Source organism: Colletotrichum aenigma (genome assembly GCF_013390185.1).
Source record: "Colletotrichum aenigma strain Cg56 chromosome Unknown KSG_Cg56_contig06, whole genome shotgun sequence".
NCBI lineage: Eukaryota > Fungi > Ascomycota > Sordariomycetes > Glomerellales > Glomerellaceae > Colletotrichum > Colletotrichum aenigma.
Window position 1 is genome coordinate 1133411 of NW_023500912.1, and position 24994 is coordinate 1158404.

Sequence of the window (24994 nt, forward strand, 5' to 3'; positions counted from 1 at the left end):
ATCCCCTCGGTAAATCCCCCAACGACGCCCTATCACAGCGCCTTGTCACGAACCAGGGGTCCAGGCGGAATGTGGGGGACTGCGTCCTCCTCCCCCGCGTTTTCTACCCTGGATCAGCAAGTGCGGCTAAATGCGGGGGACAAAGCAAGCAAGCAAGCAACTGCAACGTGCCAACGGCGTCCTTAGTAAGAATGACAGAGCCAGAGCTTGTCAAGTTTTCCGAGTCTCAAGTTTGCGGTGTCCGGCAATGGACATGGTGATACCAGGCCCTCGTCCAAATGCGGACGCAGACCTCCCATTATCGGTCACGTGGCTTACGTCCGTCTTGCATGCGAACTGCAGACCTACGGGAACACCGGGGAGGGGAAGATCGGTATTTACAAATACTTTAGGGGCCGGGTTCTGTGTCACCCGCAAAGCTTATCAAACATAACGGCCGAAATATCTTGGCCATGTCTCACAGGATTCAGGAACATGTGTCGTAAAAGCCGTCGTCCATCCCCATTCCGGGGACTATTCAGCCTTAAAGGTTCCAAACTGCAGACTTCAAACAAGCTCCATCGAGATCTAGACTCAAAGGTTCTCACTCTCAAACCAACAACCATTCCATTCCCGGTGCGCCTTCTTTCGACACTGCCGAGAAACTTAGAGATAACCTCAGATCCCACCTCATCACCATCCGGAACCTCCCGCACCCTAATTACAGCAGACGCCTCGCCCCACAAGCTCTTCAGAGTTGAGTAGAGAGCGCCTCCCAACGCTTGAAGCCACTGGCTATGTGGCTGGGCATTTCTCGCAACAGCATCCCAAAGCAGACATGGAGAGTCCGTTTGCGTCATTCAACGCTCATTTGGGCTGCGACTCCCCTCACACCAGCCACCTCGTTCCTGACTCTGCCCGCCAACGGGCTTTGTGCTCGAGGCGCCCGGGGGCGTGACGATCGTAAATCTAAACGTTCGCCACGCAACTTATGACTTGAGAGGAGCGGCAGTTGCATGACAAAGAGGTTGTGGCTTGCAGAGCCACAGTCTGAAAGCTTTGCAGCGTAAATGATCTTCACGAGGCATGTCGCAGCATGAGAAACGACGATGGTGGAGATGATTGTGGATGTGAATGTTGGTATCATGAGATTTTGCTGTCTTGTTTAGTATAATTGACATGAATTACAAAGTGGTATGAATGACAAAAGAACTGGGATATCATCGTGAAGCGTAAATGAAAGAACAAATGCATTGTGCGGTGCGCCCATGCTACACTCTCATGGCCCTGAAGTACCTCACCACCCTGTGAAGTGTTGACTGTGAGTTGAATGTCTCCACAGTGTCCCTCGACTCCCGCGAATCCTCCGAGTCCAATGAGTACCTCCTCTCCTTGACGAACTTTGGCCAGGTGTTGGTCAACACGAGATACTTGATGCTCGTCTCGGCATCATCAAATACGCCGGCCGTGAACTTCTCGGGAATGGCACCGAAGTATTGTGCGCGGTCTGCAATCGGTGTCTGAGAAGCGACGTCTGACATGCTGTATGTCTCGGAGCCAATGGAAGATGAAGTAGGCCTGGCCCAGTTGGGATCTTCAAAAGGCACGACTGGGTCGCTGAAGCGTTCTGTTTGGTGGCCGTAGAGAATGCGGGCGGCATCCTCAAAGATGTCCTCGAGGTTCTTGAGATCTTGTGACGCGATATTGATCTGAAATTCAGCGTGGCGAGGGCTGATGAACTCAGTGTAGATGCGCAACGCGCGGTTGAAGCGCTCACGAGTGAGCTCTATGGAGCGCTGCTTGTTCGAACCGGGAGTGGTGGGGATGGAAGACTTCCATTCCCCAACGGCGGAGAGGAAGGCGATGTTCTCCCCCGAGAAATCCCTGAGGGCAGAGAACTTCCGGAGGGGCTCGGGGTTCTTGTCAAGGACGTACTCGAGGGCACCCATTGTGTAGACGCTTTCGGACTGACTTGTGTCCTTCTCAAGTTGTGCAAGGGACTTCCAGGTAGAACCAGTCGACAGATGTGAGCCGACCTTGGTAGAGCCTGTGATAGTGGAGTTTCTCCTGTCGCGTTGCTGGTTCTTGGCTTCCCAGATGGCGATGGACTCGAGAGTCTCTTGGCGGAGGGACTTGTGTTTGATGACTTGCCAACAAGGAACGAAGATGGCAAAGATTTCGATGAAGGTGATAGATAAGCAGATCCTGGTTGAATGGACTGTGAGTATCGTGGGATAGAGTGCACGGGTGATGCTTCATATACATACCACTGAGGGGGGATGAAGTATCTATTGACAGGTGCCATGGCTGGAACATATAAGGCTATAAGCCACATAGGGGTAGCGTGCAGGCTGAGGTTGTTAGTGCGAGCCGGAGGGTTGAGGGCCGCGCAAAACGCTAGTCGTGAATGCCACTCACCTCGCGATACAGCATCCAATGGTCTGGAGTCGCCACCCCTGGGTGTCATTGATGCCACGTGATCTCCAGAGGATGAAGGGCGCGACGATCCAGGCCCATAGGAACTGCCAAAAGACCGAAGGCCACCATTCCCAACCTCTTCCCTTCTCGACCTTCTGCTCTGCCTCGGTGCCCTTGGCCTCGGTACCGGGGATGCCAAACCAAGGATGGTACTTGCGAGAGACGAGCCACATCACGACAGTGAGAAGCAGCTGACGAGAAACTCATGTCAGCCATGTGTTTCCCAAATCTGACAAGGCACGGTCCACTGCTTGTTCCGTTACGTACCTGGAGCAGCATGCCCGTGCTCACGACGGCGAGCATCTTGGTGGTGTAGTCTAGCTTTTGGAACCGTCCCACGAGCGTCTTGTCCTTGCCGTTGCACGGCTTCTGTTCGGGCTGGGGGAGAACTCCCGATGTACCGGCATATCTCCTCTGCGCCTTGGCGACGTGGAGGAAGCGGCTATTCGAGGCGTGAAAGAGGGCGATGCCAAAAGGGAGATAGAGGCCCATTACCCAGAACTCAGCGCCATCAGGCACATAGGAACCAATAGCGAGGCCAATCTGTACTGAAATCCAATAGAGGTGGAGCATGGTAACTGCCCCAAACGACAAAGCCAGACCGCGGATCCTCAAAAACGGCATTTTGCGGTTGACAAAGAGAAATGCCATTCCGCCCAGCACCAAGACTGTCCATAGCCCTCCCCAGGCGAGCCAGAAGAGCGCAGCTGGCTCTGCGTTGAGAGTTGGTGCCGCTGATACTGCTGCCGGCGTGGGCGACGGTGTGATCGTGGCTGCGACTCCATTATCCATGGTTTCTGTTGTTCGAAGTTGACGAATTGCACCATGTAAGGTCGAGGCCGCTTCTAGTCCGTCACATTGGAGTCGAAAGGAGCGTGATGAAGAAATTCCGAGGACATGCCAAGGTAAGGCTTGAGGATAGACTTATATGTTGGAATGCAAGCAGGGTCGCGGAAACAACCTTTCGGTGGAATGTAAATGCCAGTCGCCCATGATTCACAGCGCAAAATCCTTTCGGGGCTGTTGGAGTGTGTCATCATGCCTTTGCGCGGTAACTAAAGGCGGAGACGACACCGGCACACCGTCCTGTAGATCCTTACTGGCGACAACAATAGCGCTGTTATTAGGACTGCCGATCGCATCTCACAAACACTTCAGATGCAGGGCGAATGCTGGCCACAGGTCGACAGTTGGTTCCTGGCCTGAAAGTTGTGGCTAGACCCTGTGGCCCGCGGTGGGGGCCGTTTGAGTGAAACCTGTATGCAGGGCAGCGGCTTCATCCCTTCGGCGGCGCTGCGTACCTTGCCTCCGAAGTCGAGCCTGCAGAGTCTTTAGACGGACAACATCGACGGTCAAGAGTGTGGATCTCTGGTCGCATAAGCTTTTCCTGCATGGGAATGTCGGTGGTGCTTAGCGTCAATGGGTGAAGTGTCTTCCGGGCGCTAACTAGAGCCGGTCGCTGGATCTAGCTGGCGCACGAAAGCATCGTGCCTTTGGCTAGCTTTTGGCGATTCAGCCAGTCAGCTTGCCAAGGGGATACCAACGAGTAGAGCCGTGATTGCGGATCTCTAGGGGAGCCCTTACGCTGGAGGCTTGTCGTGAGTTGCTGAACGGAACAGTAGGTCCAATCGGCGGAATTGATCTGACCTCTCACAACCGTTAAAGCACAGAGTCTTGCATGTATGAGGCTGCGATAGTGTGCCACAGACAGCCAGAGATGGTTCGTGATGAGAAACTCGGACCAGCTGCAAGAGCTTTGGCTTTGGCTCGCCACGGTGCGCATGGAGGAGCGAGCGCAGGGAGACAGAGATGGCGGCAGGTGATTGATGATATGCCATTGGATGGAACCGCGCTTCCTCTTTTTCCGACTTGACCAGCGACGCAAGGGAGATGGAAATGTGACCGATTGGACATCCCAAGAACCGCCCATAGCGTCCGACATCGTAAACAGGGTATTCAGTTCGTCAACATGGTATCGGAGAAAGCCTCCATTGACAGCTGAAAGTCAGGTTCTATGAGACAGTGAGTTCGACCAACGGTCGTCAGCGCCGTGGCGGCGAGGTCGCGAGGCAATGCTGGCTTGAATCGTCGTCATCCTCAGTCTGGAGGTGGAAGAGAGACTGAAAGGACGACAGCCAGGCTGACGTAAATTGCGACGGGGCGCCTCCGGGTGAACTCAACTTTCGAAGACAATGAAATCCATTAGGCTCGATAAACGCACAGATTTTGAAGTCTGAGATCTCACCAATCTGGCCTTTATGGCTTCACAACGGCAGGCCATGTGCCGCAAGATCAAGGAAACTCCTGTCGATCACTGAAATCCCACCGTTGGCCTGTAAAAGTTCTTTCGGGATGACTCGGTGCCGCTCATTTCATTGGGCTACGGAGAGCTTGACCACCGCGAACTAGGAGCGCCACGTTCGACCCATCGCACACTAACCCGCCAGGGAGTAACAAGCCGCAGGCTTCTGAAGCGAAACGTCGTCCATGTTGCCACCTCGACGTTGAGATGTCTAGTGAATAGCATCGTTCGGCGTTGACATTTGCGGGGTTAAAGACGGTCTGACCGTATCCCTTGCAGTCGCCGATAACGACGAAGGCTCTGGAGCTCTGTCAGGTGCAAGCCTCTGACATGAGGAACCCGATTCACATCCAGCAAGCGTTGAAAGTCTCCACCACCCACATGGACGTAGTTGCTTCAGGGACATTGAATATGGGTATCATTTTGTTTAGTCTCATGGAAGTTCATTATCCGAAGCAAAGCTTCTTTTGTCGAGGATCGTTACTCGAGAGCCTCGCGGGCGGCCGACCACGCTTCTTCTCTCCACTGGGTTTAGCCTTCTTCAAGTCTGGCGTCACCGACCTCGACCCTATTGCTTGAGGAGCATCTTCTTGCACTGCTTCAAGGATTGTCTGCCTCGATAAACATAGATCGATGTGTTCGTTGAACTGTCTCTCGTCCGGTGCTTGTGGACGGTTGCAAATTGGACAGTCCCACAAGTCCTCCTCGACCGGCGCGTCTTCCTTAGTGGGGTTCGGCGCAATCTCTTTGCCATGTCTACGCACGGGGGTCGACTCGTCGTCCGTTACTCGCGCGTCCGATTCCTCGAGGCCTTCTCCCTGCAAGGCGAGATCGTCGTCAAGCCGCAATAGTTCCTGCTCCGGCCACATTTCCCATCCATCTTCGTCCAGCCTAACAGTGCTTCCTAGGTTCCCAATAGCGCCCTGCTTCTCTGGAGATCCGGCCGACTCTGACTTGCGGGACCGGAAACCAAAGAATGCCATGGTGTCGGGCTTCTTGGTGCTCACGAGGTGCGTGCACCGCAAACCCATGAGTCGTAGCTTCATCTCCGGCATCTCCTCTTCGAGCTTGCCGAGAATGGGCAGAGCAAAACGGTAGAGATCGTCGGCCAGACAGATAGCCCTTGGCAAAACGACTTGTCGTGTGAAGACCTCATACGTGTGCAGCTTGACCTTCAGCACCAACGTCCGGCCTTTGCACTCCGCCCTCTTCATGTCCTTTTCCAGCTCATCGGCCGTCCATCTCAACTTCTCCCTCAGCTGCTGAGGGTCCGACATGCCCCAAAATGTGCTCTCTGTGCCGACGCTCTTTCGCTCGTATTCTTCTGCTGGCTGTATCCGTGTGCGCCCGAGACCAAGGTAGACATTGATGAGGAACTCGTACGCTTTCTCTCCGAATAGTTGCCTGAGAAATTGTCGATATGGGTAGATGTCGGCACAAGTCTTAATGCCAATCTCGGTCAGCTGTCGCTCCAGAACGCGCCCAATCCCATTGACCTTCCGCGGTGGGAGCTTCGCCATGAAGTTCATGATCTCGGTCCGATCGTTGGGCAACACGAACTGCCCGTTAGGCTTGTTCATGTTGGAGCAGATCTTCGCAAGCTTCGCATTGGCAGCGATGCCAGCCGAAACCGTAATATTCGTCCTTTCATGTACCTCGCGACGCATCTGCTCGACTGCATCTGCAGGACTAATGTCTTTCTCCGTGCAATATTCGGTGATGTTGAGGTACGCCTCGTCGATACTGGCGCTCTCGAACCGGGGGTCGTATTCCACCAAAACCTCCCGAACCTCGTGTGCCTTGGCATTGTATTTCTCAAAATTGGGCTTGAGCATCACCAAGCTCGGGCAAAGCTTCTTAGCGACAAAGCCAGCCATGCCACTCCGGCAGCCGTATTTCCTTGCGACATAGTTACAGGTTGTTAAGACGCCGGCACCCACGGAGAACGGCACATCCTTCAGTTCGGGTCGCTCAAGAAGTTCGACGGCAGCGTAAAAGGCATCGCAGTCGACATGGACAATGTATTGGGAGAGGTCGCGGGAGAGTTCGAGTTGGGTAATAAGCTGGTCGGCGAGGCGCAGGTCCCTGCTAAGGTCAAGCTTCTCCAGGCGGCGCTTCTTCTCGAGGATTTGCTCGATCTTTTTGGTAAGAATTTTGTCTCGTTCCTCTTCTCGATTGAAGAATTTGGATCCTTTCGAGGCGTTGTAGATGATCTCGGAAACCTGGCACACAGCACACTCAGCGTACGTTTCAGAGCCGACGATGACCATGTGCACCACCAACCTTGGACTGATCGACTGAGTCTTGCCCGGCCTTTGTCAGTGAAGGGCCCAGTAATGAATATTTCAGTGTTCCATGCTCCGAAATGGCCTTGGCATCTTCTAGCAGGGCAGTATCCTCCAGCAGTGCCTCGTCGAACAGGTCGGCGGGCGGCAGATCTGGTGGTTGTGGTGTCGTCATCGTCATTGATCCCAAGAAACCGACCGAAAGATGCGAACAGAGACTCTAGACCGAAGTAATAATTGCATATCTTCGTTCTCTATTCGAGGCCTGTAGAGAATGATGCGTCGAGGATGGGAACGCCTGGAGGCAACAAGGATCAGTGTCACAGGCGAGAGAGAGAATGCCCCGCCCAAAGTCATCGACGCGTCGCTCATGTCAGCAAAAACACACGAGCCCACGTGACATTAGTGATTGTCTTAAACAGTATTGCATTGAGGCATGTCACTTCATTAAACATTATGCACCTATACCATACGCCTTTTTGGACACGCATCGCCGTTTCCGCTTCTGGCAGTAAACAAACACCGTCATCTTGGCTCTCATCTGATTCCTCTGCTCGATCGAGCTTCGTCAAGCTCTAGCACGAAAAGCTCTCGGGCTTGGATTGGTCGCCCTCGCCATTGTACTTTTGCATCGCAGGCCACGGGCAGATCGGACGTTGTCTCAGTACCTCGGTTGAAGGATCCGTTGAGTTGGTCCACGTCGTCGCGATGATCGACTCCGGAACAGTGTCTGCAGCCCTCCATGCGACGAGCGCCGCAAGAGCATCAGTCGACGCATTGTTGAAGCCAGCAATTGTTGCCGTCTCGCCATCGACAAGCTGCTCCCACTGGCCGGGACCACCGATGTACCACGGCGCGTCGACGCTGGTGGCCTTGGATCCTAGACCCGGGACGAGGAACAGGCGGAACCAGCTGCGCGTGGCCTCGATGTCGCCGCCCGTGGCGTTCACAACACTCTCGTAGAAGTAGATGGAGGCGTTGAGGGGGTTGACGCCGTCAGCCAGTCCGTGGTACATGATGATCTTGTTGCCGAGGGCAGCGAACGCGGTCAGGTTGAAGTCATTGACGTCCAGGTCGCCGGGGTTGGTCTCGTTGGCGTACGCAGGGACAGAGTCGTTGTAGCTTGACACATCCCACTCGGGGTCGCTGTAGAGGAAGTTCTTGAAGTATCCCAGGGCCTCCTCGTTCACGTCGGTGTCGTTGTCGCCGACGACAGAAGTCCACTCGTACTCGGACGAAGGGCTCAGACCGGTGAAGACCTGCTCGTCGTCGACCTCGTAGTTGTCGTACAGGACCTTGGCGAGCTCGACCTGCTCCTCGGTCAAGCACGCCGACGCATCGACGCCGTCCTTGCCGCAGGTGAAGAGGTCGAAGTCGAAGTAGCAAGTGGCGAGGTTGCTGACGATGCCATCCTCAACTCCGTCCGCAGCGTCACACTGCTTTCTTACATTGTCGCCGAGCACCTTGAGGCTCTCCTCAGTGAGAATCTTGGTGTCGTTGGCGCCGTTCTTGGAGCCGCGAGAGATCCTCCAGCTCTGCAGAGCAGTCTGCCACCACGCCGGTGCGCCGACGAGGATGGCATCAAAGTCCCTTGGATAAAGCTGCGCGGCTTTCAATCCCTGGCGACCGCCCTGGCCAGCGCCGGCGAAGTATGATTTTTCAGTGGGGAGAGTGTAATACCGCTGGACGATTCTCAGGGCCAGCTGGTACGAGCCGTGGAGAGCGCGGAAGCCAAAGTCCAGCTGCCTGTCCTCGTCATTCAGGGCCCAGGTAAGGTTGCTGGCGGTCGAGTTGTGTCCTCCGTCAGTCGAGACGGTCACGAAGCCGTACTTGACGCCAGCTGCCATGGCAGGCCAGTCGACGCCGCCATCGAAGCCTTCGTTGCCGACGGTCAAGATGTCGCTGTTCCAGTCGTCCGGGAGGAAAAGACCGAACTTGTACGTCGCGTTTCCGTCTCCCGTCTTGGCGACAAAGGTCACGGCACAGAGACTCGGCAGGTTGGTCACGTTGACGGGGTACGCGACGTCGCTAATCTCCTCGAAGGCACCGCCTGCATCGACAGAAGTAACCTCGCCGAGGGAGGCGTTGGCGTTGATCCAGTAGCTCATCAGCCTCGGCGTGCATGACGTCGAGTTCGTGGCGGCCACTTGCCGCAGCGCGGCGAGTGTGAGTGTGAGAGATGCGATCCACTTCATCTTGAGAGCGTTCGAACCGCGGAGGGCAGAGATGATGTGTGATTGAGACGGGAGAAAGCTGGAGAGACCCCAGACGTCTTTGACAGACGCATCACGAGCTTTTAACCCGCTGATATTCTCTTGTTTACCAGAACCATATTTGTTAAGATTATCTCATTTCAGCACATAACGATGCACATGCTTCCCCAAGTCGCGATTGTGTTTACAAAACACATCCGTTTCCGGCGCATGTTATTTGAAGATCTTGGCATCCGTTTGAACGGTGTTTGCCATCATTCCTCCCCCACCAATAGGGTCGCGGCTGCTTGAGACATCATCCTTCCACACGAAGTCAAGCCCAGCACCTCCTTCTAGAAATGTCAGACATCACGATATGTTTGCGGCGTTCTTGGCAACAGTTTTGAGTCGTTGCCGTGGTATCCAACTTTGTGGATCGCGACACTGCGATGATATGTGGACATGGAGAAAACAGGCAGCCCAAGTGTATCGATCACGGAGAAATGGTCCTCGCATCATTGGGACGGGCCCACTGTAGGATAAGTGGAAGTCGGTTACTGTAAGTCTACTCTCAGACGACGACCAGTTTTACGGGTTCAATAGACGGAATCTGATAGGTAGATAAATTAGAAATGTGAGCGACGCATGCTCTCATCAACTAACAACAAGACGAAGAAATAGCAATAAAAGGGACAACACAAACACAGCCAAATCAGAAGAAAGACAAAGCGGATGGAATGACATCCATGGAAGAAACCCCAAATCGGTTAACGACGCGCGTGAGGTGCGATAAGTGTCAGCTCAACCGCCAGCCATCAACGTGGTTTGCAACGTCCCCCATCCAGGTGGCGCCTGTAATTGTCTTGCCGCGTGTACACCTCGCCGCACACAGTACACTCCTTGCTCTCATCCGGCACACCGAGATCTTCGGCTTCGTTTGGATGATGGGCACGTATGTGTCGTTTCAAGTCCTTGTTGTCGGAGAAGGCCGTCTTGAACCTGGGCGATTCACCAGCGCCCTCCGGGCAGATTTTGCATTTGTAAGGCAGTGAATGCTTCTTCTCATGTTTGCTTCAAGTCCACGTTAGTAAAATTGACAACAGTTGTTTCAACGGGCTCGGTAGGCTTACTTCAGCTTGTGTCTTTGGTCAAATTTCTTCCCGCAACCCTCCACTGGACAAGCATACGGTCGCTTGGGGTCATGTTGCGAAACACCCCCAGTGTTGTCCTCATTCATTACTCGTTGAGCATGCATGTCTGCGTCTCTTTCGTCCCACGTAGGCAAAACCTGTGATTGTCCTTGGTTATGATGGGAACTGGTCCCATGCAACGATCCACCCCCGGAATCCTACTGTTCCAGCGGTGCGGTTTCGGCGTAGTAGGCAGAGTTGTTGTACTGGTAGTCTGCAGTGGTTGAGTATCCGAAGGAATCACCATAATCGTAATAATGCTCGTAGTTATAGTCGGATTCTCGTTGTACTTGCCCACCCCCTGGATCATCCGAACTAGCGTAATTGTATTGCTGGTAGTATGACGACCCCTGATGCATGTTGTATGTTGGGCGGGCTAGTCGGAGGAGGGATGCAGGTCGCCGGCACGGCCAGTTCGGATCTGGTATCTTGTGCGTGTGTTCAAGGTCAACCAAGCATCCTAATATGGTAGTCGACGTCTTTTTCTCACCTCTGGGCTACTTTAGCGGGGCCTCCTGACTACTTTCCAATTCTTTCAAGTGGATATCAAGGGTCAAATTCGATGAAGAATGGTTCTTCAGCATCGGCCTCCGGCATTAGCTACATGGACTCCTTGTCATACCCTCCCACATACGAGATGGTCTCAATGCTGCTGTAGTTATGTGTCACTTACGTCGACTTCATGAAGGCTTCGTGGGATAATTGAGGCCGACCACGCAGGTGGGCGATGCTAGTCGTTGTATGTATGCAATAGCATGTGAAGATTCTGATAAAGTAGGGTGTGAGAAGTATGTTCTGATATCTTGGTGGAAAACTGTCTGTTTTATAATGAACGTTGACTCAATGCTGCTCTTTCCGACTGATTTCTTTTCCTACTTCGATTCCGTTCTGCGCGGTTCTTGGAGGCCGACGAAGCTAGTATTCATCAGGCCAATACCATCCATCAAACCGATGAAACGATCATCTAGCAAGTAAGGTATGCTTGAAAGTTGAGGCCGTGACTAGACCTGACCAACATAACTCACTTCGGGAGTGGGTCCGAGAGAAGCGTGCCAGGTCCTGACCGTCGGTGAAATGTATCCAACTGATAGGAGCACGCATCTTAAATGAGCCTGCATCCAAGCCTGACATGGCCGAAATAGCAGCCATCTCATGCGATACGCCATGAAATGAGGCTTGGGTATGTGCCATTGAATCACGCCTTGTCGGCCTCCGACTGAAGACCGCGATACCGGTCGGTACCGTGCAGATGCCTCATCACGAAGAAAGATGAAGGGTCAGCATGGTGGTTCGCCAGTTGTTACCTGCAAGAACCTCCAACACCAAACCCACCATGCCCGGATCTCCAGCCAATTGCTTCTCGACGCAGGTCACCCTAAATCGTAGGGTGTGGCTCCTGGCCTCCTGCTTGTGAAGGGGCGCAGCTGCATGCCCAATGGCCCAATTTGCGACCGGCACGACGACTCATTGGCTTAGACAGCGAACCGACCTGAGCAATTGACCCGACCAACAATACGCGTTGGCGGAGTGCGCAATTGCGAGAAACACGGACTCCTCGTCGAAGAAACGGATTCCGAATCCATTCATTGTGGCCTTGCGAGCGACCTAAGTAACAATCAGACGTATGATAGAAGAGGTCATGGAGCAGACCCCCAACACCTTGTCAATCTCCTGGAATTCCATCCACCATTTTTCAGATTCATGACCCAAGTCCCATCACTTCTTCCTTGTAGGCCCCAGAAGTGAGCTCCAGTCCGATCTTTCAATGGCCAGAAATCGAGTAAAGTCCACAAGCCCTGGCAAGGAGGACAAGCAACCAGGTATGATCATAACCCACAAGTTAACCATTTGGAAACACAGCTCACTTTAACACTCAATACGCAGTCATGACCTACGTTGATGGTCTTGGTACAATCAGCACCAAACTTCGCAACCGCCTCAGGCGATTCTACGACGCGCTTGTTCTCCTTTCCAGTCTAATCGAAGCCTGCAAGGTTAATGGCCAGAAGCGAGCTAATAACGAAGGATATGAACCGAGTGATAACCCAAACGTTGTCCTCGAGTGCTTCATAAACAAGTTGGCGCAGGTTTGCGATAATGTGCCATTTGGAGACACAGTCACTGCCTTGGCAATCACCATTCGCAATTACGACGGCTTGCTTTACACCTTTGCCTCCAACAGGCAGACTGTGGGAGACCCCAATAAGGCCACAAGCTTTGTTCGCCGACTTCTCAATGATATGGGCACCGCGACCTTGGATCAAGTCAAAGACAATCCTCACAGCCCATTGTTTCAAAGCGCGCTTCAACAGATTTTGGAGTTCCACGACAAACGAATTCTGGCGTATCGCGACAAGCTGATGAAATCTGTATTGGCCTGTATCGTCGACTGCGATGCCAATGACTCTCATGAAAGTAAGCATTCACCCTCAGCCTCGCTGGACACCTGATCTCATGTGTTTTGTGGTACGCTAGGTCTCTCGCTTGGAAATGCTTTACGCGATCTGAAGGACACCTTAACTGCTCATAAAGGCCGAGACGGTAATAATTGCTCCGGTACGGCCACTGTCACATCTTCTACATCTGAAAGGTACTGATCTCTCTTTTTCGAAGTGACAGAGAATGCCAATCTTGTCCACGCTGCGGCCACTCTGCGGGCTTCACCCGTGTATGATTACATTATTGAGAGAACCAAGGCAGGCAGAATGAACGAGTCTGAAAGATGGTGTGACCTCTCCCACTTTGTCGGGCGTCTCGCTTCATACTTAGGCATGGTCCGCGCCATCATCATCGCTCGCAGGCGTATCCCAGAGCTATTCGAGAATTTCAACATCGTTTTCCTGCCGTCTAGCAATCCTTTGCCGAATCCAATCACATGTTTTCAACCTTCGACAATGACAGCTGCAAAGCGCCGAAGCCTCCGGACGGCCAAGGCAATTATCGGCCGCATGGTTTGGGAACCTGCAGAGTTGGCCAAGCACCAGGGATATGCTGAAGAACTCCAGCGCTGCGGACTAGATGATCTCATCTTTAAGCAGTGTGCAAGAGAATCTTTCCACCCCATAGTTCATTGCGAGATTCTCGTTCTTGATTGGCTGTGTAGACAACATCCCAGCGGAACTGCTTCTATTCCCTTTTTCCGGGACTTTCGGTATATTGGTTGTAGCAAGCCAACGTGCCGCCTCTGCGAATACTACTTTGCTGCTCATAAAAGCGGCGTACAAGTTCGTCGGGGACACAAGAACGTCTACCTGAACTGGATTGTTCCCAACGTCACGGATGAAAGCCCGGAATGGGCCAAGGAGAAGGATAGTCTCATTGACAAAGTATTGGGAGGTGTCCGGCGGGATGCGCTCTCGGCTCTGGAGGAGAAGGTCACTGACCACAAGAGATGGGACTCAGACACCTTTTCATATCAGCAGACGTTCCAGTCTCTGGCTAGCACGTCTGTTCGTGGCACCGACCTGGCTTCTGTGATGAGTCTCTTATCAATTGCTGAAGGAGAACCATCGCGCCGCTCTCAGAGATCAGTGATTGCCGATGATGATTCTTGGAGCGTTGCAGGTCACGCGGACCAAGAGGCCGAGGACTCTGACAATGATGGAGGGGCTTTGCTGTTCTCAGGCAGACGGAGGTGATATTCAAACTCAATTTGTTAAAATGGACACAACATGCAAAGCAACCTTCACCTAGTCACACTTCTGTCTGCCTGACTGCTTCTTGTGTGCTACGGCGACTATTTCTCCTGGTTTCATATGATTTATATTACTATCGTCGTCGTCGTCGTTGTCGCCTTTCTCGCTGGTTTTCTTTCAAGTATTATCGCCCATTTCTGTCCCTAATAGTGTCGTCCTCAGTAGGCATAAGTCGGTACACAGAACATATGCTGTCTAAGACAGGACACTTACGTGAAGTCATATCTGTTGCGAAGCTTTCTTCAACACCTCATTTCCTTTGTATTTCGCTTCAGTCTCTTGGACAGATGCCCCATTTGGATGGGGTGCATCAATGTTGTAGCTGCATCACGATGACGAGGGCATCCCCTGCGAATCAGAGGCTTCCCCGCAGCAGCTAATCGCCGATCTCCCGGTGACAGGTAGTCCTCAGGGGCCTTATTCGGGGGTTTTCAGGGGCAGTTCGTCCCACTACAGCAGATGACTGCCACCATGCGGGGTAGCTACCCCAACAGGGCACATCAAGGAGCTTAGGTAGGTAGCTACCTCTCTCACTGATGCGTCATCGACGTCACTAGTCCGGAGCTTTCCCTCCAGCCCAGTCGATTTGCAGCTCATAGTGCAGCTGAAGTAGGCAGCCCAGCAGCTGGTCCCCTGTCCTTCAGCTGCTTCCGCTCGTCATTTTGACTTCAGTTGCGTCTCCAAGACACGTGGGACAAGCCCAGATCTTCCTTGTTTTGCCTGCCGCCAACGATTCCGAGGGTAGCCAGCCACCAGGGGTAAGGTGCAAGTTCGTCGCCTTGTCCATCCCTCAAAACCAGCTCTCTCCCTGCTTTTTCTGGTCCTTCCACACAGCTACGAACTTTTCGGTACTTTCTTCAGCATCAACTCCAATCTTCTCGGCGTCCGAAAGCTGTCTTATAACTAAACACCTACCAGTCTGCCAGTCCTTTGCCAGACGCCAAAATGATGTCCGCAAGACCCCTCGCTCGCTCGACGCTCCCTAGAGCTACTCGTGCTCTTCGAGCTCCCCGCCAACAGCTTCGCTTCCAATCGACCACTACCTCGTCATCAGCGGGCGCAAGCGGAGGCAGCTCACACTTTGGAGCTGGCGTCGCCGGAGGACTCGCAGGCGCCGGTCTCTTCTACGCAATCTACTCCTTCACCCCCGCCGGACGCACCGCATCCAAGGTCAACAAGGCCGCCAAGGAGGCGGAGAAGAAGTACCAGGTTGCCGCGAAGAAGCTGCAAGAGAACACGCCCTCGCCCGACCAAGCCATCGACTCCATCAAGCAGTTCGCCTACTCCTACGTCGGCTGGATTCCCGGCGGCCGCTCCTACGTCGACTCCGCGTTTGACGACTTTGAGACCGTCCGCAAGAACCACAAGGAGGAGGCCGACGAGATCATCAACGATGCCTACAAGCAGTTCCAGGAGGTCGCCAAGGCCGGTCTGAGCCTGGAGGCCGTTCACAAGGCGTACGAGGTCCTCGCCGACCTGTCCAAGAAGATTGCAAACCTGTCTGGCGATGCCATCTCCGACATCGTCGACAACCACCCCCAGCTGAAGGAGAAGCTCGGCGGCAACATTGACCAGCTCAAGCAGCTGGGCGACCAATACGGCCCTGAGGCGAAGAAGCAGGTCGACGAGACGTGGAAGCAGATCAAGGACGTCCTTGCGGGAGGCCTTACCGCTAGCAACTTCGACAAAGCCCGCAAGTTGATTGAGGACAAGACTCAGCAGGTCAAGAAGCTCGGAGACGAGGCTTGGAAGAAGGCACTCGAGGAGGCGAAGCCCTACCTCGACAAGAACCCCAAGGTCAAGGAGCTTCTGGAGAAGAACGCCGATGCACTGAAGCAGGGCAATGCGAAGGAGGTATTCGAGAAGGCCAAGTCTGCTGTCGACTCTGGCGACCTTGGTGGCTTGGAGAAGTATGTTGGCGACGCTGTGGATAAGGCCAAGTCTAAGGGCTCACAATTGGGCGGAAGCTTCGGTGGCCTGGATCAGTACTTCAAGATGATCCCTGACGGCGACCAGATTATTCCCAAGCTGAAGCAATTGAGGGAGGTCGCGGATAAGCACAAGGAGGAGGGCGAGAAGTTGTTCAAGGAGACTCTGGAAGAGGTCAAGAAGGTCCTCGAGGCGAAGGGAAAGAAGGCGGAGGAGATCGCCAACAAGGCCAAGGAGGAGGCCAAGTGAGAGGCCGCATGATGCACCAGCAGTCTACCCTGTCTCGGTCACTCTTGTAAAATAACCCTAAGCGTAATGTAATTTTACCAAAAGAACTTCCATTTGTTAACCTGTCCAGCTTCACTCTAGAACACCTTGAACCCACCTGGGACGCCCGTTTGGAACAAGCCTTCCGGATCATACTTCTTACTGACAGCCTGCAGCCTCGCTTTAACCTCTGGTCCGTAACTGGTGATCGGATCTTGCGTGATGTCTGCGTAATTGAGATATTGGAAACGGATTAGAAGTTCGCGCTGTTGCAGTATGTCTTTATGGGCGTCAATGATGCTCTGCATCCCTGCCTGAACCACCTCATCGTCTTCGCGGTTCGTGTAAGCTGCTGTCAAAACCGACATCACCTCGTCTTTCGCTCCTGGCGTTAGCCCGAGCGAGTTGGTCCCGTTAGTGACTGGGTGAGGTTGGATGAGAAGGTCGAGCTGGAGCCCCTCTATCTCTGCCATAAGCTTAGTTCCTTCCTCCCAGGTTCTGAACATCTCCGAGTAAACGCTGGAGTCGCCGTTCTTGAAGGAGTAGACGATATCGATCGCACTGTCCAAATGAGCTCAAGCCACGCAACGTGGTGGTTGATGTCAAGCTTACCGCGTGGTATTCGGCGGAAGAAGGCCGTTCGCTTCCGAAGTCATGGAACTAGCATTCCCAATCCGCAACGAACTCCCAATCTGCGGCTGAATCGCCGTGAACGGCTGATAAACAGGCGGATTCTTGACGGACTTGACATAATACAGCGCATCGCCGACTGCGTAGTTGCCCTGGTCGAAGAGCAAGGACATGCCCATATCAGCGGCATCGTCAAAGTTCTCCGCACTCATGAAGTCACTGAACGCCTGTGCATGCGCCTCCAGGACCTCGTTCGTATACTCAAAGGCCACGGTGCCGCCCCACATATCGCCCATCGGGAAGGTTGGGACGTCGATGCGGGTGACGATGGCGAAGTTGTTGGAGCCGCCTTTCAACGCGAGCCAGAGGTCCGCGTGGGAGGACGCCGTGGCTTCGATGATGGCGCCGCTGGCGAGGACGACTTGGTAGGTGTGGATATTGTCGCAGACCCAGCCGTGGCGGCGGGCGAGGTAGTGGATGCCACCTAGGAATGAAGCTCAGCATCCGTTCACGTGCTGAAAGAATCTTCACGGGAGTGTAGCTTACCACCTGTAGCAAGACCTCCAACACCAATGCCGGTTACTCGCCCGCCCATGACGGTCAGATTGTGAGAGACGATTTGTGGGTAGATGTCGCTCCAGATACCACCGACCCCTAACGACGCTACAGTTTTGTCCTCGTTCAATACGAGAGAATTCAGCTTGCGCAGGTCAACGGTGATGCCTTGGTCGATGTTGGCTGAGCCGGGCCAGATCATGTGGCCCCCGCTCCGAATGGCGAATTGAGGGGGTGCGTGGGAACATGTTGCGTCTTTCCTAGTGATTAGCTTGATGAACTGACAGACTTCGTGGGCGGTCTCGGGTTGGAAGATGCAGCCCGGCCGGATGTCGCGTTCCTGGCCGGAGTAGTATGACGAGAGTGACTCGTTGTAGGTTGGCGTCTCTGGGTATGCTACGCGGTTGGGTATTTCAGATTGGAGGAGCTGGCAGTAGGCCTTTGCATCTTGTAATGCGGAGGTACAAAATGTCAGTGTAATGAGCAAGACGAGGCAGGAAATTATGGCTCGACGACCTTGAGGCATCGTGTTCATTCTTGAGATATATGATGAAAATCGTCAAAGCCTTCCTTTCCCGTGACGGGGGGAGCTGATTCTAATAACCCTCTTCCTTCCGTACAAGGGTAACGAGGAGTCGGTGCAACTGCGGTCATTCTAGCATAGCAGCGCCGAGATTCCGGGCCAATACACGATGTTCACGCGGGGTTGGCAAGGAAGGATGGTCTTGGGCGTATAGGACGGAGGAGATCTTTGCTTGTATGGGAAAGTAAGCCTTGGAGGATAGGGTTACACGACATGGAAGGATCGAGTCGACGCTGCATGACGTCTCACCGAAGGAAGCCAATTACGAACCCGTCCGATTACTGCTGGCAATAGGGTCCTGGTTAATAGTTTGTGATTCCGACGTTGAAGCTTGGGCTCTCAAAGTGAAGATTGTTCATGATCTTTCTTTCGACAATCTCAACTAGGTCCACGATGGAAATAATATGTGTCTTGTGGGCAAAGTAGTCATTTGATGGCTGCAAATCACTACCCTTCTCTATCGCAGTGTTAGTTCCATATCCTCTAATTACGCACCTTCGATCTTACAAGTGCAATGGATTCCAAGGAATTGGTAGATGTGGTATGAGTGTGAATGATCTTTCGTCCTGCAACACCCAGCTAACTCATTCGGCGAATGGCCTCCACGATGAGGCTTGCAAGCTCCCTGGTACGAGACAGCTGCGCCATATGCCCTGCATCGAGTCGATAAATCTTTGCCTCCGCACCGGCCGCAACCGTCTCCTGCATCTGCATGGGAATGATCTGGTCTCGCTCACAAACGATGTAGTCGACAGGCACGTCGTGCCAACCGGCGTATTCGATATTCGTGCCCCATCCATGCGCCGGATGGTGCACAAACTCATCGATCCACGGCTTGGCAGCCTCGGCGGACATGTCGTTGAAGAACGCCATATCATCAACAGGGCCCTGGGTTCCCTTCTCTTCCTTTTCAGGAGTCAGCCACTGTCACCAGAGAACAAGGTAGCTCATCTCACATCGATCTTCATGAACGGCAACGGCCGATGCTCAAATCCAACCGGCAGAAAGGCGGCCGTAATCCCGACGATTTGTCGAATTCCACCCCTCTTTGCTTCATCTTCGTAGGCTGACTGGGTCAGGCCCTTCATGGCGCCAGCTCCGATGAAGCCGCCAGCGGAATGGAGGACCAGAATCACGCCATCACTTCCGCATCTGTCAACGAACGGTTCGAGCTCGGTTCGAATGCCTTGAGAGTCGTCGGCAATGGTGAGCCCGCGAGGCTCTCGTTTTGAAGAGGTCCCGCCGCTGAGAATGGTTCCCACGTGGATTGAGGGGTACCCGGCTTTCTTGAGTTCGTCAACGAGCGGCCCAAAGGTGGCCACGCTTTCATATAAGCCGGGCACGATGAAAATTCCTGGCGCCATGGCAATCGTTGGGATGGCGGGCGATGAGTGGTGGTATCAAATATCGACCGCAGAGAAGTTGACGTTGGAAAAGGTTGATTTTATGTGTGACGATCATGCGCTCAATGGCTCTAGTGCTGACTTAAGGGGCGAACAGGAACTGCCACCAGGAGAGGTGGCGTCGAGAGACGCGTTCTGGAGTAGCCTCTTTGAGAAACTTGCCTTGCAGCTGCTGCCACATTCTCCATAGAATCCAAGACACTGTCTCACTAGCTTACATGCGATGAGCCACTCAGCTGAGGCAATGTCTTATTTCTTCTCACCTTCCCATCAACCTCTCAATGGCAATTATCACGAGTAAGCAATCAAATCATTCGTTGTCTTGAAAGGTTCGCGATGCACAATTGACAGAATGATTCAACACGGCTGTAAGAGGCTCGGTTGCTCTAGCAATAGGTTTTGATGTGTACCCTTTGAGTCGGCGTTGATGTCCTGGCCAACCTGCTGCGACGACCTAGATCAATAGTTATCAGACGCTTCGAACAGTAAAGTAATCACAGAATTACTTCGTCAAAATGGAGCCGGATAACGATAGCTGAAGTTGTAATGCCAGACTATCCTCTACAAACCGGCACGGAAGTTCCCCTGTCTGTAGTTCGTCGCCCCTGTCTTGACCGCCAGACGTCTCTCTAAATCGCCCAGGCAGTGATGGATGCTTTCGTTGATGTCGAACTCCCATATGTCCTTTGCTTTTGTCCGGACTTCATTTTCTATAGCTTTGAAGTCTTTTCCAACCTCGGTCTGACCCTCGTATAGCTCCCCAATCCGCCGGCTTCCCTCCACTAGTCGATGTCCTCTGTCCCGACGACATTGATCGTATGCTGCGAAGGCCGCCGAGATGTCGTCCCGACCTTCAACTCGGTCATCAGCTAGCAGAGACGCCAGAGTAGCGGCGTCCTCGATGCAAAGCCCCGCTCCGGCGCCCTGGTGAGGTGTGCTCGCGTGGGCAGCATCGCCGATGAGACAGATCCGCCCTCTGGAAAAGGTCGGAACGGGGTGGTCCCCGAGGTCGAATAATCCCCACTAGATTTTGTCAGCTTTGGTGGTTTTCAATGTGTCTAAGTAGTCATGGAGTATGGACTGCACCCACCCTGTCGACAGACTTCATCCTCTTGACCAATCGTCGTAATCTGGGGGACAGGCCCTCAGAATCCGCATAACAGCCTTCCTCTCCGACCGGTAGAACAAAATTCGTAGTGCTGGGCCAGTCTCTATCGCTTGTGCAATGCATCACTATGTTCAGGATGGTGCCATTTGCTACTGGGTAAGTAACTATATGCCGCTTATTGGCAGACTGGGCGATTTAGTTGGAAGATCATGCCATAGGAAGATCTAGGACCACTTACCCACAGGTTCGAACCCATTGCCCGTTTCTTTCCAATTATCTCCAGAGCTTCGTCCATTGGAATCAAGCCACGATAGCAGTGCTTGTGCGTGAATCCGCACGTCGCAGACGGATGGTCGCTTCCCACGACGATTTCGCGGGTGCGAGACTTGATTCCGTCGCACCCGACAATGGCGTCTGCTTCGGCAGTAGAACCGTCCTGGAACACCATTCTCAGTTTTCCTGAAGGACCGTATGGCTCTTCAACATGGTCTAGCTGCTTGTTGAACTTGGCCACGTCTTTTGGAAGGTGTTGAATCATTCCGTCCAGGAAATGAGCCCTGTGACAGCCCCTGATGCCAGCTTCTGCGTCTCCAAGGGTGAATATGGGCTCATCGTCTTTTTTCTCATCTGAGCCGTCGAAGAAAGTCCAAAGAATGTCTGGTTGGGCGACCCTGTCAAAAACCTGATATATAACTGGGTCGCAAGCCTTCATGGCTCTGGTGGCATTCGGGGTGATGCCCAATCCTGCACCGATTTCGCCGAAGGCTTGCGCTTTTTCGTATATGGTGCAAGGGACATTGCGCTTGACGAGCGAAATGGCCAGGGCGACTCCGGCTATGCCGCCGCCGATGATGGCGATTTCGAAGTCTTTCTTGATGGGCGCCATGTTGGTCTGGTAGTGTGAAGGAACAGGACGTCTTGTCGAGTACCGTACAATGAAGTGAGGGGAAATGCATTGTTGTCATCTTGTTGGGTATTTATTCTGTCTGATGATAAGGTTCTGCCGGATGTGACATTAAGCGTAATAAGTCCTCGGTACATGAGGTTGAGTTTCCGTAATGCAACTCGTGTGCCTCTACCCCGCGAAAGAGGAGCTCACCACTACAGCAACAATCACTTGCGTTATTGATCATGCTTCATAGTATCCGAAGCTGTAATTCGAAGTTTGGCTTAGTACTCTCACTGCCAGTATTCAGGCCTTTGGACGTCAAAATGCGACTCGCCCATCTCGCGTCGCGAATAGTCCGAGCAAATCATCTTTAGCATGTACACTCAATGCCAATCGCAATGCAGTGGGTTTTTACTAGGATAAGAGCTCTTGTTAGCCTTTTCATATCTACGCGTCAACGCTCTTGCGTCGGACTCAATCTCCGTCTTCAGCCGGTGACGTAGGAACTTTGAATCAACATGAGATGAAGTACATTGCCCCATACCCCGGTCGGGCCCCGAATACCGGGAAGAGTTCGCGTGTTCGCGGGAATTCCGGCACGAGTGTGCGGCTGCCAAAGTGAGGAATTTAATTTGACGGGCTGTTACGGTTTAGAATTCAAAATACTATGCGTGGTTCAAAAGCTCAGCTACATGTACCAATTATTCACGATTTGTAATCATCGATACACGCGTGTACATTACAACGTCCAAGATTTTGAAGATGAAGTTTTGTGCCAGCTACCGCGAGTTACCCCTCTTAGAGCGTAAACAGATTTGTGTCCCTTCCCTCGGCCTTCAACTTCTTGTTCGCTCTAGTTAGCATGACCTTCATGATAGCGCAAGTAACGATACTCAGCGCCGACGAGGCCATCATCAGCAGGTTTGCCATGACATATCTCGGACTATCTGTCGATGGAAAGAAGTAGGGGCTCCAGATATTGCCAAGCTGACTGAGTAGGTTGATAATGGCTGTCGCGCACGCCCTCTTCTTAGGCGTCTGGTTCAGGGTGGAGCTAGCCCAGCTGAACACCATTGCGTTACTCGAGAAGCAACCGCAGACGTATAGGAAAGCAGCAACATAGCGAGCGGCGTTGTTGATGGTCGATACTGAAATGATGAAGCCGATGCATGCAACTCCCTGAGGTACTGAGATATGGAAACCGCGCTCCTTGCGACGATCAGAAGAGAAGGCCGTCAGGAAGGCAACGACCGTCGCGAGAAGATAGGGCGGCGCGGTCAAGATCAGGGTCAGGGTGTTGTTGCCGAGCTTGAAGCCCTTTACAATCGTGGGGAAGAAATTATTGAATCCGTAGGCGCTGTGATTGGCCGTGAGCATGACCACCTGCGGGATCAATGTTAATCTCATGTTCCCTTCGACAACGAACACAGATGGGTAACAACTTACGAAAACCCATGTTCGAGCATCTTTGACAGCGAGCTTGAGTCCGTTCCACACACTAGAGTCCGCTTCCGGCAGCGAGACTCTGTCCCTACGGATACGCTCAACCGCAACCTTCTGCTCCTTCTCGGTGAGCAACCACTTCGCAACGCCCGACTTCTGGCCCGGGAAATCCGGGAGAAGCAAAGCCCCGAGGATGGCCGCGGCGAAACTGCCTGTACCCTCGATAATGAAGAGCCATTGCCATCCAGCGATACCCCGAGCTCCCTCGAGACCTGAGAGAACGCCAGCTGCGATGAGTCCGGAGAATGCAGTTGCCAGTAGAACGCCCGAGTATAGAATCGCAGTGCGGAATGCAACCTCCTTTCGAGGATACCAACAACTCAGAAGGTACATGGCACCCTGAACCAAATACGTCAGCGGTATTCAGAGAGGAAGTATGTGTCAGGACCAACCGGAAAGAAAGGAGCCTCCGCAATTCCCAAAAAAGAATCGAATAACGAGAAGGTGTGTATAGTTCTCGGCTCCTGCTGTAGCAGCGGAAACAACAGACCAGAGAGCTGTCCATGCGGGAATGTAGAGAGACGGTCGGGTTCGAGTAAGGAGCATGTTACTTTGCCATTGTTAGCATTGATGACGGTAGAGAGTTTGCCGAGAAGGCTGCCTACCTTGGAAGTTGCATAAGCATATAACCGATATTCAAGATGGACACAGCAACGTTGAACTGGTTGCCAGTGAGTCCAAAATCCTTCTCAAAGGTGCTTAGTCGTGCTTGACTAAAGTGAAGTGATGATCAGTCTACGAAGCCGTGAGTATAAGAGTCGCTGATTTGAGACTCACGCAATGTTGTTTCTGTCGAGGTAGTTGAAGAGATAGAGAATCCAAACAACCGGTACCAACGTGAAGTCAAGCTTCCTCGTAAGACTCTTCTCGACGGCGGCGTACTCTTCCTCGGACATCTCCAGATCATCGCCATTGACGTCTTTCTCAGACACGAAGTCCTTTTCGCCGACGGGAAGAGTGCTGTCGATGTGGTCTGAGGTGGCCTGCGTGGCTTCTTGCTTTGTCTCGGCTTCGCGAGCGGCCATCTTGCTCGCCTGTTGGATTTTCGAGGAATCGAGAAAAGGTGTGCTGAGAAGCTCTCGAACCTTGGATCTTCGGACTCGGAGATATAAAAATCGACGGCTCGACTACTTGAACAACCAACGGCTTGAAGTTCAGCAGTAAAGTCTCTGAAGTCGATGAACAGAAAGTCTCCAGGCCCTGAGAAAACAACTTTGGAAACCAACCGTCCTCTGTCCTCTTTTAAACTTCATGTCAGAAAGACACGCCAGTCGCCCTCGACTTGGTGTCTTTTGTTGCCCAAACTTGGACCTAGCCCAGGACGACCTTGCAGAAGCCAAACAACAGGATGTTCACCCCAACTTCCTACCCCGCATACCCCGAAAACGACCCCAGATTTTGGCGTGTCCCACAGACACCCAGTTCTCTGGCTGTGAAATATGGCAGCTGTAAGCTTATTGCGTTCGTCTCCTCTTCCCCAGACCCGCAATCGAAAGATGAATTAGCCATCATTTTCTTGGACGACGGAGCAGTCCTGCTGTACCGGAGAAGCACAATGGACTGCTCCGTCTTTCGGGCCAGTCCAGCCACTCAAAGTTATCATTCGGACCAGTTGGGCCTAAGCCAAGGCCAAATTTCTAGTGTTCACGGAGACATCCGCGAGTCAGCGGACAAGACCGTGAGCAGGAGTAGTCCGCGAACAGGAGGAAGGGCTGCTCCGTGAGGCTACTCCAGGAAATGTAAGGCACTCATGATGTCGGGGGCCACGCGCACGTGGTTACGACGATTGGCCCCATTGTGTTCACCGGTGATCCGGCTGCTCCCAGACGCCAATAGTAATGACCGCGAATTCCCAACCTCGTCATATGGTCTGCTCGCTCCGGGACTGTGGGGTATGAGACGGAAGATTGCGAGGACTGACTGGGCGTGGAATGATTACGATTGCGGAGGTCCTGATTTGCAGATATCTCCAGCCTACTGACGTGAGATTTCCACTCTGGCAGATT

General features: G+C 53.1%; 10 protein-coding genes across 10 annotated transcripts; 2 read left to right on the plus strand and 8 right to left on the minus strand.

The window, feature by feature from the left end:
• Positions 1-1250: 1250 nt before the first annotated feature.
• Positions 1251-3249, minus strand: CGCA056_v009345 (uncharacterized protein; the record flags this gene model as incomplete). Its single annotated transcript, XM_037324592.1, has 4 exons — positions 1251-2184; positions 2247-2330; positions 2398-2648; positions 2725-3249. 4 exons carry the CDS (start codon positions 3247-3249, stop codon positions 1251-1253), a joined length of 1794 nt encoding a protein of 597 aa, XP_037176204.1.
• A 1956-nt stretch (positions 3250-5205) lies between these two features.
• On the minus strand, positions 5206-7219 carry POLK (DNA polymerase kappa; the record flags this gene model as incomplete). The annotated part of the gene is made up of 2 exons (XM_037324593.1): positions 5206-6981; positions 7043-7219. The coding sequence occupies 2 exons, from the start codon at positions 7217-7219 to the stop codon at positions 5206-5208; spliced, it is 1953 nt and encodes a 650-aa protein (XP_037176203.1).
• Positions 7220-7619: 400 nt separating this feature from the next.
• Positions 7620-9239, minus strand: faeB-2-4 (putative feruloyl esterase B-2; the record flags this gene model as incomplete). The annotated part of the gene is made up of 1 exon (XM_037324594.1): positions 7620-9239. The coding sequence occupies one exon, from the start codon at positions 9237-9239 to the stop codon at positions 7620-7622; it is 1620 nt and encodes a 539-aa protein (XP_037176202.1).
• An 812-nt stretch (positions 9240-10051) lies between these two features.
• On the minus strand, positions 10052-10491 carry egr1 (Early growth response protein 1; the record flags this gene model as incomplete). The annotated part of the gene is made up of 2 exons (XM_037324595.1): positions 10052-10307; positions 10367-10491. 2 exons carry the CDS (start codon positions 10489-10491, stop codon positions 10052-10054), a joined length of 381 nt encoding a protein of 126 aa, XP_037176210.1.
• A 1700-nt stretch (positions 10492-12191) lies between these two features.
• CGCA056_v009349 (uncharacterized protein) lies at positions 12192-14064 on the plus strand (the record flags this gene model as incomplete). The annotated part of the gene is made up of 3 exons (XM_037324596.1): positions 12192-12246; positions 12311-12841; positions 13040-14064. 3 exons carry the CDS (start codon positions 12192-12194, stop codon positions 14062-14064), a joined length of 1611 nt encoding a protein of 536 aa, XP_037176209.1.
• A 1002-nt stretch (positions 14065-15066) lies between these two features.
• Positions 15067-16299, plus strand: CGCA056_v009350 (uncharacterized protein; the record flags this gene model as incomplete). The annotated part of the gene is made up of 1 exon (XM_037324597.1): positions 15067-16299. One exon carries the CDS (start codon positions 15067-15069, stop codon positions 16297-16299), a length of 1233 nt encoding a protein of 410 aa, XP_037176130.1.
• Positions 16300-16415: 116 nt separating this feature from the next.
• Positions 16416-18028, minus strand: CGCA056_v009351 (Bifunctional solanapyrone synthase; the record flags this gene model as incomplete). The annotated part of the gene is made up of 3 exons (XM_037324598.1): positions 16416-16878; positions 16930-17431; positions 17494-18028. The coding sequence occupies 3 exons, from the start codon at positions 18026-18028 to the stop codon at positions 16416-16418; spliced, it is 1500 nt and encodes a 499-aa protein (XP_037176878.1).
• A 359-nt stretch (positions 18029-18387) lies between these two features.
• On the minus strand, positions 18388-19449 carry CGCA056_v009352 (uncharacterized protein; the record flags this gene model as incomplete). The annotated part of the gene is made up of 3 exons (XM_037324599.1): positions 18388-18542; positions 18670-18991; positions 19042-19449. 3 exons carry the CDS (start codon positions 19447-19449, stop codon positions 18388-18390), a joined length of 885 nt encoding a protein of 294 aa, XP_037176879.1.
• A 600-nt stretch (positions 19450-20049) lies between these two features.
• Positions 20050-21482, minus strand: azaH (FAD-dependent monooxygenase azaH; the record flags this gene model as incomplete). Its single annotated transcript, XM_037324600.1, has 2 exons — positions 20050-20511; positions 20835-21482. The coding sequence occupies 2 exons, from the start codon at positions 21480-21482 to the stop codon at positions 20050-20052; spliced, it is 1110 nt and encodes a 369-aa protein (XP_037176880.1).
• An 801-nt stretch (positions 21483-22283) lies between these two features.
• Positions 22284-24013, minus strand: CGCA056_v009354 (putative transporter; the record flags this gene model as incomplete). Its single annotated transcript, XM_037324601.1, has 5 exons — positions 22284-22868; positions 22932-23327; positions 23427-23538; positions 23594-23701; positions 23766-24013. The coding sequence occupies 5 exons, from the start codon at positions 24011-24013 to the stop codon at positions 22284-22286; spliced, it is 1449 nt and encodes a 482-aa protein (XP_037176874.1).
• Positions 24014-24994: the final 981 nt, after the last annotated feature.